Genomic DNA, 13,302 nt, shown 5'->3' with positions numbered 1-13,302 from the left:
TAGTTAGGGCTTTGTATAGCTGGAGCATAACATCTACCCCCATGTACTCTGTATGCCATGAGCTTTTATGTTTACTTCCTGTGCCTGTCTGCAAGGTTTTAATGACTGATGTACACCGGCTCCTAAGCGCCTTTGTATTTCCAGAGTTTATAATTTTTCATTGTTTAAAATGTTCTTCAGTGCAAAATGGATGTCATATTTGTTGGTATTAAATTTCATTTGTCACACCTAATCATTTAAATATTAATAGAACAGTACAACACAGGAACAGGCCCATCGGCCCACAATATTGTGCTAACCAATTGAATTAGTAATTAAATGGCCAACTAATCTCTTTTGCCTACATGATGTCCATATCCTTCTATTTCCCTCATATGGCTTTAAGGTAAGGGGTGGGAAGTTCAAGGGGGATATTAGAGGAAGGTTTTTTACTCAGAGAGTGGTTGGTGCGTGGAGTACACTGCCTGAGTCAGTGGTGGAGGCAGATACACTAGTGAAATTTAAGAGACTACTAGACAGGTATATGGAGGAATTTAAGGTGGGGGGTTATATGAGAGGCAGGGTTTAAGGGTCGGCACAATATTGTGGGCTGAAGGGCCTGTACTGTGCCGTACTATTCTATGTGTATGTCTATATTCATATGTCTATCTAAGCATCTCTTAAAAAGTCTCAAATGCTTTTGCCTGTACCCAGGTGGCGCATTCCAGGTACCCATCACTGTGTGTGTGTTTAAAAAAAATTGCCTCTCTCATCTCCTTTGAAATTACCCCTCCTCTCTTTAAATACTTGCCCTCTGGTATTAGACATTGCAACCCTTAGAAAAAGTCTACTCTATCTATGCCTCTCATCTTGTAAACCTCTATCAGGTCTCTCATCAGCCTCCGCTGCTCCAGAGAAACCAACCCAGGTTTGTCCACCCTCTCACTGCAGCACTGTAATCCAGGCAACATCCTGATAAACCTCCCGTGCACCTTCTCGAAAGCTTCAACGTCCTTCCTATAATGGGATGACTAGAACTGTACACAATATGCCAGATGTGTCCTAACTTGAGATTTATAAGGCTGCAATATAACTTCCTGACTTTTGAACATTGCTCCAACCAATAAAGGCAAGCAAGCCATATGCCTTCTTAACCATCCTATCAACCTGTGTATTACTTTCAGGGAGCAATGAACTGGGATCCCAAGATCCCTCTGCCATCAACACTGTCCAGGATCTTGCCCTTAACAGTGTACTGTCTCCCTGTATTTGACCTACCAAGGTGCAACACCTCACATTTAGCCAGGGTAAACTCCATTTGCCATTTCTCTGCCCATATCTGCAACTGATCTATATCCAGTTGTATTCTTTGCCACCTTTCTACACTATCCAAAACAACACCAATCTTCATATTACCCGCAAGATTACTAACCCACCCATCCACGTTGTCAGATAGAGCAGAGGTCCCAGTACAGATCCCTGCAGAACACCACTAATCATAGACCTCCAGCTAGAATAAGTCCCTTTGACCACTACCTTCTGTCTTCGACTATAATCCATATTTTCACATTTCTTCCACCGACACCAAAACTAGATGAAATATAGGTTTAATATGACCTATATTTTGCCCCAGCTATGGGTAAATAGCCCCACCGTCTTGTGGGAAACTTTGAGAGAGAGAGACATAGGCAATGGCAGTAAACCCAGACAAAAAATCCAGAGTGGAGCCCCTAAGGCAACCAAGCGTCACTGAACATCCTTCTGGCAGCTCCTGCATCCAAGCTGGTGCCAAACATATTGCTTCGCTTTCCTTTGGACTTCACTGCCCTTCAAGACAGGTGCCATCATGATCATCATATTTTACAAATCCATGCTGACTTTATAAATATCTGAAAAGCAGAAAAACTGGAAAGCTAGTTACTTATCAACTATCCAACACCAAGTAGCTCGTTTCAACTTGAAAACACTTCCTTTTGTTTTGTCATAGAATAGTGTAGTACATGCCCTTCTGCCCACGATTTTGTACTGACCTTTAACCTGCTCTAAGATCAATCTAACCTTTCCTTCCCACATAGCCCTTCATTTTTATTTCATTCATATGCCTATCTATGTGTTGACCATCAACGGAACTAGGTTAGGAAATTCACTACGCAACTCATAATTATTTGAAACTCACATGTTAGTGCCCCTGCACAAACAACAACCTAACTATGTTGAGCCTGGGTCAACAGTTTAAAACATGAATACTACTGTTCCCTCTGTACCAATACTCACTCAGGCAACTTGTGAAATTTATAACACTGAAATAAGGGATATCCTTTGGCCAGATGATCAATCTTTTCTTCTCCCAGCCCCTGGTGTGGGGGTTCTTCCTTGTGATGGTGGAGAGTGGTAGCATGCTCAAAGTGTCCACTTTTATATTCGTTCCTTACCAATTCAAATATTGCATTCCAGTGTCATTGGCTGTAGGTTATGTATCTGACCTTTAACATCTTTTTATTGGCTCTGCTCCAGGCCAGCATCTATTTATTGTCTTCTTCCCAGCAAGTGGCAATTGATAATTTATGGCTGTTTGTTCTTAATCAGCAATGAGCTTGATTCATGCAAAATAGTTGCTGACTCCAACAGTCAAAAACTTGCATGTTATATCCAACCAAAGAACATCTCACAAATAACTTCTTATTTGGAAATTATCTCTAGCAGGTTACTTGACGCATCATTGTGTCTTTAAAACACTGATCAAGCCAAGCAACTAATACACACAATGGAGGACGTAAAACAGTTCCACAAAATGGCAACCTCAATCTCCAAGCACTTGGCAGGAACACAAACAATTGATCTGTCTGTTTCCATTGTCCTTGACCCATTTGAGTTTGACATTTTCTTACATATTTCAAATCTGCCATGGCCATCATAAGCAGTGTCTTAAACGTCCCTAATCTATCTGCCTTTACCACCATACCTAGCAATACATTCCATCCACTTGCCACTTTCTTTGTGTAAAAAAAGAATCTTCCTCTGACATCCACCCTATAGCTTCCACCAGTCACTTTAAAAGTATGTCCTTTCATGTTAGCCATTGCTACCCTGGAAAAATGGCACTGGCTGTCCACTCTATCAATGTCTCTTATCAAAGTTTCAACTTATCCTCCTTCTTTCCAAAGAGAAAAGCCGTAGTTCACTCAGTCTTTCCTCCTAAGACATGTTCTCTAATCCAGGCTACATCCTGGTATGGTAAATCTCCTCTGCATCCTTTCTAAAGCTTACACATCCTTCTTATAATGAGGCGACCAGAACTGAATGCAATACTCAGCAAGTGTAGTCTAATGAGAGTTTTTACTGTAACATTATCTCACAGTTCTTGAACTCAATTCCCTAAATAAGGAAGGCCCACAAATCATTTTTATTTTCCTTTCTTATGGGGTTTTGCTCCAGTACCTTGTGTTTACAAATATTCTTCAGAAGCATTAGTAAATTTTAGAATTCGCCTTTGATCCTAATTCTGTTCCTATTTGCAACTCTATGTTTCAGCAAGAATTCACAAGTAACACATTTTCCTCTTCCTAAGTAACGCTAAGACCAACTGTGCACTTCATCTGGCTGAGATAAATTCAGAATTAAACTTGCTGGTCTATGGTCTATAGTTTGAAACTGTTTGCAGATATTTTGAAGGAAGAAAATTTGTACTTGAGAGGACTTTGGGCAGCAAGTCATTGCTGGTGGATACAGAAAAACTTACCATTAAGACAGCGTGAGAGCTGGTGATTTGCTGCTCACTGCATGTTGTGTTCAATGTATTTGGTTTTCTAGGTAATTATGATGTACTTTTGTGCAGAGTAAACCGGGGACAGGCAAATTGCTGAAGATTTCGTTTTTATTCAGATCACTTCAGAAGGTGCTAGTTTTGAAAACAGTCAGTCAGGCTTACAGCATTGTCTTCCAATTTCAACACAGGAAGGTACCCTGTGGAGCTCCACAGAAGCAGAAACAGATGAAACAGAAACAACACTGTAATAAAGACAGGTATTTCAAGATGGTCATTGAAAATCTGGTGCTACGTGTAGTGTACAGGTTTTAAAGAGGCTGTAACAGAGAGAAAGGAATGGAAATTTATTGAGGAGCCGGCAAATAGAGTTAACACCCACATGCCTAAGTGCACAGCCATCTGAAAGAATGCTGAAGCTAGAGTGAATCAGATTTCCTCTATCATTATATCAATGTGAGGAGCAAGGCTATGGGTGTCTTTATCAAGTGAATGAGCATCACAATTTTTGGTAATGAGTGAACTTTGATCTAGATTAGCCTACACAATGGTGATAGCCGAGCAGAACTTAATGTTGGTTTCAGTGCTTTAAGCAGAAAGTATATGCATTTGAAATGATCTAACAATTCACCTGAACAAAGCATGTGTGCCTCATCTGCAGCTGTATTCAAATCATGTGTGCCCAGAACATTTAGCAATTTCACGTTAGGACTGCTTCAACTGAAACACTTTGTGAAAGTCTGATATAAAGAATATTAAATCTATATGATTGTTTATCTAGGTAACCAGAGGCATTTCAGGCTTGTACGATGGAGCAGAAGTAGTACTTGGTCCAGAACCAACCTTTGGCCTCGAACCAGTTCCAGTCGAGCAGCAGTTCATAAACCAGAAAATGAGACCTGGTTCAGGAATTCTTTCTTTACGAGTTATTCCTGATGGTCCTACACGAGTGTTGCAGGTATGCTGATAAAAAGCCGGTTAATCGAAATGTATTTTCGTCCTTTCTTCTTGTAGAATACAATTATTGTGGTTGATGATCTTTTCCCCTGCAGATTATGATTCCACCCATCAAGCAAAACATGATTTCCCAGCTTTGTTAATCATTTTATCTGTTAGCAGAATCCTTTTTGTATCCTTCAACTTCGGTATGGGTCAGCAAGAGGTCTATCTGGCAAAGACCTCTTGTTTAAATCTGTTTTACTTGCACATGGGTTTGATTTTCTTTGACCCTTCCTCTTAATTAGTCTGTACCCATCACTGCCAACAAGTCTTCCAACGGTTTCTGCTACTTAGCAAATTTATGAATGTACATTCCTGGTATACCTACTGCTCAGTTTGTTACCACCCATCTCATCTCATGAGAAACCATTCTATTGATTTCATTCCAATTTTGCCCTAATGTTTCCTTTGACAGAGGGAAAATATATGCATGTTTTTAACTGCTGATTGTGGTACCTTCCTGCTATATTAGCGATTCTGTCAATTGAATTTTTTTGCACTCCTCTAATTTCCATCTGTCTTTCCTACTCTGGTCCATTTACATTTGTTCATTTTCTTCCTCAGCTTTATTTTTCATTTTTCCATGCATCTTTGCACAGCTCTCCCTGTCTTTTTTCTCCTTTTCCACCTGTTCTGCAGAATGTTCATTTAATTTCTTTTTCTTGATTCACTAAGTTGATCTATCATTCCGTTAAGTAGGTTGTTCAGTTAGTTACTTCGTACGTCTAGTTTGTAATATTAGTTGTTTCTTTTTACCCTCCTTTTCTCATTCTCTGTCCTATTGAAATTTGCTCCTGCCTGATCCTCTTGTTATCTTTCCTGACCTCAGAACAAACTGAGTGCTTCAGTGTTACACAGCATACTAACGGGTTCTTCAGCACAACTCATCCATACCAACTAAGTTGTCTATCTAAGTTTATCCCATATCCTCCAGAACCTTTCTGAGTTATTTATTTGTCCACATTTCTTTTAAACACTCTCATTGACTTGTGCCTAGATTCTACCAGTTTCAAAGTACATTTATTAACAACAAATGCATAAATTTTGAGATTTGTTTGCTTACAGGCAGCCACAAAGCAAGAAACCTAAAGAACCCAATTTAAAAAATAAAAAAGACCAACACCTAATGCACAGAGAAAGGGGGAGAAAACACAAACGAGGCACAATTTACCACATCTGATTTACCCACCAACTCTTACGCCTTGTGCTTAAAAAGTCACCATTTTTATACTTAAGCTTTTACTGAGATTATTTAATAACATCCAGGTGATATATTTTTCAATGTTGCTTAAGAGGCATTAGAACTTCCATGTACACCCTGAGGAAGCAGACAGCTATGATTTGACACGAGATACTTTCAGCAATACAGCATTCCTCAGACTGGTTTCTGTGCTCAAGTCACTGACATGCTATTTGACTCCTTGCTTTGCCTGTCAAAAATTAATTTGTCCTTTTACCCCTTAATGCTGTTATCTGCATTTTTCATGTAAGATTGTTTTGTAGATTTCACAGAAGAATTGAAAGGCAAATTTGTTTTCATGTTGTGTTTTAAATTATATAAAGTCACATAGATTCTATTGTTCTTGTACTTTCTGAACCAATCAGTGCTTTCTAAATTTAGTTGGTCCTGTGACCAATATGTCTTGTTACAGATTACCGATCAACAGCATCGCAGAACTAATCGCTCCCTCACGGGAACTGAGGAATATTCAATAGCTGAAATCAGTGAAATTAGGAAGTTAAAGAATTTGGAAGCTGAACAAGAGTTAGAGGTAATTCTCTGTTTTATTTCAGTCTTTATTTATAATCAGTCTCTGTTTGATTTTTGAACAAGAATTTTCAAAATTCTGTAACAGATTACATAAGAAGAGTGAAAATACCCCAATCTAAAATAAAATTTTCAACTTTATTTACCAGTTGTTAATCATATGCATCTTTCCTTACTAATTATCATTATTGCTTGAATGCAAAAATATTAAAATCCAACCCTTATTTGTCCCTGTATGCCTCCCTAAATGCAACACACATCAAAGTTGCTGGTGAACGCAGCAGGCCAAGCAGCATCTGTAGGAAGAGGTACAGTCGACGTTTCAGGCCGAGACCCTTCGTCAGGACTTACTGAAGGAAGAGTGAAGGAAGAGTGAGTAAGAGATTTGAAAGTTGGAGGGGGAGATCCAAAATGATAGGAGAAGACAGGAGGGGGAGGGATGGAGCAAAGAGCTGGACAGGTGATTGGCAAAAGGGATACGAGAGGATCATGGGACAGGAGGTCCGGGAAGAAAGGGGGGGGAGGGGGACCCAGAGGATGGGCAGGGGGTATATTCAGAGGGACAGAGGGAGAAAAAGGAGAGTGAGAGAAAGAATGTGTGCATAAAAATAAGTAACAGATGGGGTACGAGGGGGAGGTGGGGCCTTGGCGGAAGTTAGAGAAGTCGATGTTCATGCCATCAGGTTGGAGGCTACCCAGACGGAATATAAGGTGTTGTTCCTCCAACCTGAGTGTGCCTCCTCTACTGTAAAGATGAAGCCACACTCAGGTTGGAGGAACAACACCTTATATTCCGTCTGGGTAGCCTCCAACCTGATGGCATGAACATCGACTTCTCTAACTTCCGCCAAGGCCCCACCTCCCCCTCGTACCCCATCTGTTACTTATTTTTATGCACACATTCTTTCTCTCACTCTCCTTTTTCTCCCTCTGTCCCTCTGAATATACCCCTTGCCCATCCTCTGGGTCCCCCCCCCCCTTGTCTTTCTTCCCGGACCTCCTGTCCCATGATCCTCTCGTATCCCTTTTGCCAATCACCTGTCCAGCTCTTGGCTCCATCCCTCCCCCTCCTGTTTTCTCCTATCATTTTGGATCTCCCCCTCCCCCTCCAACTTTCAAATCCTTACTCACTCTTCCTTCAGTTAGTCCTGACGAAGGGTCTCGGCCTGAAACATCGACTGCACCTCTTCCTACAGATGCCGCTTGGCCTGCTGCGTTCACCAGCAACTTTGATGTGTGTTGCTTGAATTTCCAGCATCTGCAGAATTCCTGTTGTTTGCCTCTCTAAATGTGTGAGTTGTAGGAGAAAAACAGCTGGAAATAGATTTTAAAATCTCCACATTAATTCTTTGGTGTTCAGCAGCCAGAGCTGTGGATTATTTATTTAAATGCTGTATGATAAGAATATAAAAGGGTAAATATTTCCTCGTCCTTCTCCTTACTTAGTGATTTGAATGTTTTTCTTAAAACAAGGCCATAAGACATAGGAGCAAAATTAGGCCATTTAGTCTGCTGCATCATTCCATCATGGCTGATTTATTATCCCTCGCAACCTCACTCTCCTCTCTTTTTCCCGTAATCTTTGATGACCTTACTAATCAAGACCATGTCAGCCTCCACTTTAAATATACCCAGTGACTTGGCCTCCACAGCCATCTGTGGCAATGAATTCCACAGATTCCCCACCCTCTGGCTAAAGAAATTCCTTCTCAAATCTGTTCAAAAAGGGATGTCCTTGTTTTCTGAGACCGTGCCCTCTAGTCCTAGACTGACCCACTATAGGAAACATCCACATCCACTCTGTCTAGGCCTTTCAATATTTGAAAGGTTTAAATAAGATAAGTAGCTGTTTGTTAATTTGCTGAATGCTTTGCCAAAGGGTGTAAATGATTTTAAGGGGAAATTGATTAATATTTGAAGTGAAAGTAGAGAATTGAGAGTTAGACAGTAGTAGTAGTAATAGCTGAAATCTTCAAACTGAAACATTAAAACTGTCCATCTGAGTATTTTCACCATTTTCTTCTTTCGGCTCTGCAGTATTTGGCTGCTCTGTTAGAATTAGTTTAGTGATGCATCAAGCCAAATGATCTCCTCTGTTCTAAACATTGTTCTTTGTGTGTGGTGCCAAGTTTACTTAACACTGTAGTTTGGATGCGATTCATTGTTCTTGGAGAGAATTCTTAGAGTATTCATTTGAAATAAAACAAAATCCAGGTTGAATTCAGTTCAGCACAAATTTTGCAGAGTAAGTACAATATAAAGGAAAGTTATCAATTACTGCTATGCTGTGTTCAAGTTTATCTCAGTAACTGTCTTTCATTTTCTCCTGCTGGTCTGTAAATAGAACATTGAAAAGTAGAAAATTGAGAAGTAGAAAATTGGTGAAGGAATGGACCATTTGACTCTGCAAGTTTATACGGCCATTTAATATGATCATGCCTGATCATCTGAATTCAGTAGCCTGTTCCAGCTTTCTCCACATATTCCTTGATCCCTCTAGCCCTAAGATCAACACCTGACACTTCCTTAAATATATTTAATGATTTGATGTCAACTGCTTTCAGCAGTAGATAATTGCACTGGCTCACCACAGGGAGAAGAAATGTCTCCATATCTCAGTCTTACTGGCTTGCTCCTTTATCCCTGCTGTTTGATCCCTGGTCCTGCATCCAATCTGTCTAATCCTTTCAGAATTTTGCGGATTTCTGCAAGATCCCAACTCAATCTTCTAAATTCAAGTAATTATAAGCATAATTTATCTAATCTCTCTCAGTATGTCATTCCTGTCATCTGAAGCAAAAGTCTGGTGAAGATTTGCCCAACCCCCTCCCTCCTCAAATAAGGAGAACAAACTGCACACAACGCTCAGTGTGGTCATACCAAGGCCCAGTAAAATTTCTGCAAGAATGAAAGAACCCCCAGTGATCTATGGAATGAATGTTCCATGTGGTGTTGCATTGAACAAAATATTCAAGTTTTGGCTTCTTTTCTTTAAGTCATCTATTTCCCACTATAGTTTCTGTTCAGTGACCTATAAAATGTATAGATCTTTGGATAAGTCTCAGTCGTGATTGTTTTTGATAATTGGTTCTTTATGCAAGGACTACACATAAATTAGCTTTTAGGTGAGATGTTACAAATTTCCACATCTATAGGTCTGCGTCCAAGAAGTCATACCTCTGAGGAATAAATAATTTGATTTGAATTCTCCATAGAAAATTATCTTTGATGGAATTAAATATTTTGCCTCTTTTTAAAAAAAACTTTGTTTTAAATTTGCAGATTTTAGTGAAACTGGATGGTGGAGTTGGTTTATCGTTAATCAACAAAGTCCCTGAGGAACTGGTATTTACTGCTTTAAGAGGGATAGATGTTCATTACACAAAGGTTGCCACTGGTCAGATGCTAGAAGTCAGCATCCAGGATGTACAGGTAATGAAGCATATTTTAACAATATTCCTTTATATTGAACACTTCAAGGTTTTATATTGGAAAAGAGAGGGTAACTAATTATAAGTTCTTAATTTGTCTCCTCTTGGCTTGGTTTTTGAAAGTACGGTGTTTGGAATCATCTAATTTTGTAGTGAAAAGGGACTCATTTGAAAATATATTTGTCCATACAAGAAATTCTGCTGTTCTTTTTTTACTTTATTATTAAATATTGAAAGATACTAATGTATTTTGTTTCTTCCTGTTTATTACAAGATTGATAACCAACTTTTGGGAACAACACAACCTGTGATCCTCTCCCTAACACCCAACACCCCTGAAAGTGAAGCAGAAACAGTTGAATCTGGTCCTGCAGTTCAGATCAACGCTATGAAGATCACAAGTAGGAGTGCACTGACTGAACTCTTCAAAGTGAGTCTTGAGTAGAGCATTTCCAGTAACCTTAATGGTTACCTGTTTTGTATTTATATCAGGAAACATCTAATGTTACAGAGAATGGATAGAACGTATAACAAAAAAACAGGATATTAAAATCAATCTGTACATACTATACAAGCTTCCTCTCACTTCTTATACCATCTTGGAAATAAGAGACATCTTCCAACTCTAAACGCATTCTTATAAAGGTATTAAATGATGTGAACCATAGGAGCTCAGATGTGATCCCCAGACTGATTTAGCAGATCTTAACTGGGATGCAGATCATGCTGTTCTGTTTGATCTTGGCATTTCTGTATGCAGAAACACTTAGCAAGGATTAATCACTCGCAGCTGCCCTTGCATTAATAGACTTGAGTGTGGATATCGAGTGAGGACATGATCAGATTTGGCTGGAAGGCACGGTCTTTGCAGAATAACCTGCCAGCATATTGTCTTGCATTGAAACGACCTGGATGGCTTCCAGCTCCAGTGAAGCTTTGAGAAGTGTCTTCATATACAGTATCCTTCTGTTGATATACAGTCAGGGTGATCACCAGGTGGCGATGATCATCTGTAAAATCCACTGAAGTATGATCTCCATCCATATGGAATCCAAAATCAAAATCTTATGCAGTGATTTATTATCCGGGCTTTGGTGTCTCGAAAGTGCGAAAAGAAAGTTTACTTTAGTCTGCACTCTCAAAATAAAGGCTCTACACCGAAATGTTATTGTCCCTTATTCCTTGGGAGAATTCAGGCAAGGCTGTCAGATCCAACTAATCAAAGCCAAGATATGCTCCCGTTAGTTATGAAGGATCACAGCCCCTTATTTTTAGATAGCTATTCAATGTGTTTCGCTATCTTTTTTTCACAGTATTTTCTTGTCCGTGATGATGTTAATCTCAGAGCAAATAACTGTCACTTTCCAGTTTGTGTTTTTGGTATAGCATGGACACTAAGCAGATTTCAATCCCAATAAGATTACGCTGTTGAGATGTTTGACTCTTGAAATGGACTTGGAGCAGTCAGCACAATAGATTGGCTTGAATGGTATCAGATAGTATAAAGTGAGATTTAACTTAAATTACAAACGTTTGTAGTTTAAGTAAATATAATTAAGTAAAGTCCTCATGTGCAAACAGTCTTCGAGTGTTAATCTATTGAGCCATGTTCAAAATGTACACTGAGTCATTAATACTGACAAGAAATTTTACTTTGAAGGGCAAAGCTGGGCTTAGTCCTGTGCTTGGTATACATTGGCATGTAATAATTTTGCAGTGATGTAATTGAATTAGGGGCAAGCATAACTTGGAATCAATGAAATTGGCACACACTAGCGTTTAAATATAGCATTTCACATTTCAGCAGGAGTCAGACTATTCCCGAAAACTTTTTGGAATTTTTGGCTTAGGTTTTACAGTCTCCAGTGAAGGGATAATGCTCCCTGCTGATCTTGGGGAAAGCTCTCAGAAAAGATCTTATGATTTGAACTTCCCATTTTCAGTTATTGTTTGCTTGTGTCAGTTCTAAGAGATCACTCACCACCAGCAACTGACATCTGGTTGGCCAAGCACTCAACAATAGTGAATAATTCTCAGAGATCAGAAACTAAATCATTTAAGTGAAATTAAATGTCTATGCAGACTACAAAGTTTAGAGCATTCTTTTTTTGTTAAAGTCGAAGGTGAAAAGCATCCTTTGATAAAAGTATTCCATTAATAGGTTACTCTAACTAAAGAAATGAAGCATAATATTTTCAGAGTGTATTATAATGTGAGCAGCCTTTTCTCATCGCCTTTATTTCAGTTGATTGCGAATGGTGCAATCCACAGGTGGCAACGGAAGGATTTCCATATTAAACTAGATACGGGTCAAAATCACAATATTGTTCTCAGTTTCATTGTGATGAAAGCAAATACAAAGCTGTTTCACCATTGTTATCAAGTCCAAAACAGAGATCAACACAATAGCCATTGTGCTCAATGTCTGTGTTTTTTATATTTATTAGGATACAGCGCAGTATTGGCCCTCCTGCCCAGCAACCGCCAGTTTAATCCTTGCCTAATCATGGGACCATTTACAATGACCAATTAACCTACCAACCGTATGACTTTGGACTGTGTGAGGAAACCAGAGCACCCAGAGGAAACCCACGAGGTCATGGGGGAATATACAAAATCCGTTCAGTGGTGGGAATTGAACCTGTGTTGCCTGCACTGTAAAGTGTTGTGCTAAACACTACGCTACTGTGCCGTGATGCCTACTTTGGAGTAAATTGACCCCCACCCTTCCCATGCTGTATCCCATCAAATTTTCTTGTCAAACATGACCAGAATTTCTATTTGTTCTGTAATTTACAACTCTGTATTTCATTGAATGCTCAGATTAATGGTCCACTACATTAGGTGCAATATGTTTGCTCAGTTTTAGACCAGCAGAAATTCTAAATGATAAGTTCTTTAGCATAGTATGTTGCATTATCACACTTTTTCTCGATTCTTTTTGGGTCACCACAAACTCTGATACACAGAAAAAATGTATTCCTATTTAATAAAATGACCATATGGTAAGAGATGGAAATATAGAGTCAATTCACTTCTGACATTTTTGCCTCAAGTGTAGGAGTAAGCTATTTCTTCACACCATGGTCAAGAATATTGGTGGATCTGACACTAACTGGTTATATAGGATGTAGAATTACCTAGCCTGTTTGTTATTGTCTAGAAATGAGAAGATAACTAAAACTGGAAGTGAATTAGATTATGAGAACACACTTTTATTTGCATTTAGAAATGCATACATGCATTATGAAATGAGACAATGTTCCTACAGAGTGATATCACAGAAAAACAGAACAAACCAAAGATTAACACTGACAGAACCACAGAATTATAACATATAGTTACAGCAGCGCCAAGTAATA

At 39.1% G+C, this 13,302-nt stretch overlaps 1 protein-coding gene across 2 annotated transcripts in view; it reads left to right on the top strand.

Moving 5' to 3' along the window:
• vps13d (vacuolar protein sorting 13 homolog D) overlaps window positions 1–13,302 on the top strand; it is a 316,116-nt gene that overhangs the window by 210,011 nt on the left and 92,803 nt on the right. For both annotated transcript variants that reach the window (XM_072245256.1, XM_072245254.1), the window contains 4 exons: window positions 4,524–4,700; window positions 6,394–6,513; window positions 9,792–9,941; window positions 10,215–10,370. In XM_072245256.1, coding sequence (XP_072101357.1) covers window positions 4,524–4,700; window positions 6,394–6,513; window positions 9,792–9,941; window positions 10,215–10,370 — 603 coding nt within the window. The remainder of the gene's footprint in view (window positions 1–4,523; window positions 4,701–6,393; window positions 6,514–9,791; window positions 9,942–10,214; window positions 10,371–13,302) is intronic.

This window comes from Mobula birostris, chromosome 27, assembly GCF_030028105.1.
Source record: "Mobula birostris isolate sMobBir1 chromosome 27, sMobBir1.hap1, whole genome shotgun sequence".
In the NCBI taxonomy this organism is placed as follows: Eukaryota; Metazoa; Chordata; class Chondrichthyes; order Myliobatiformes; family Myliobatidae; genus Mobula; species Mobula birostris.
The sequence above is the reverse complement of the archived record's forward strand: the minus strand, read 5'-3'. Positions and strand labels throughout refer to the sequence as shown.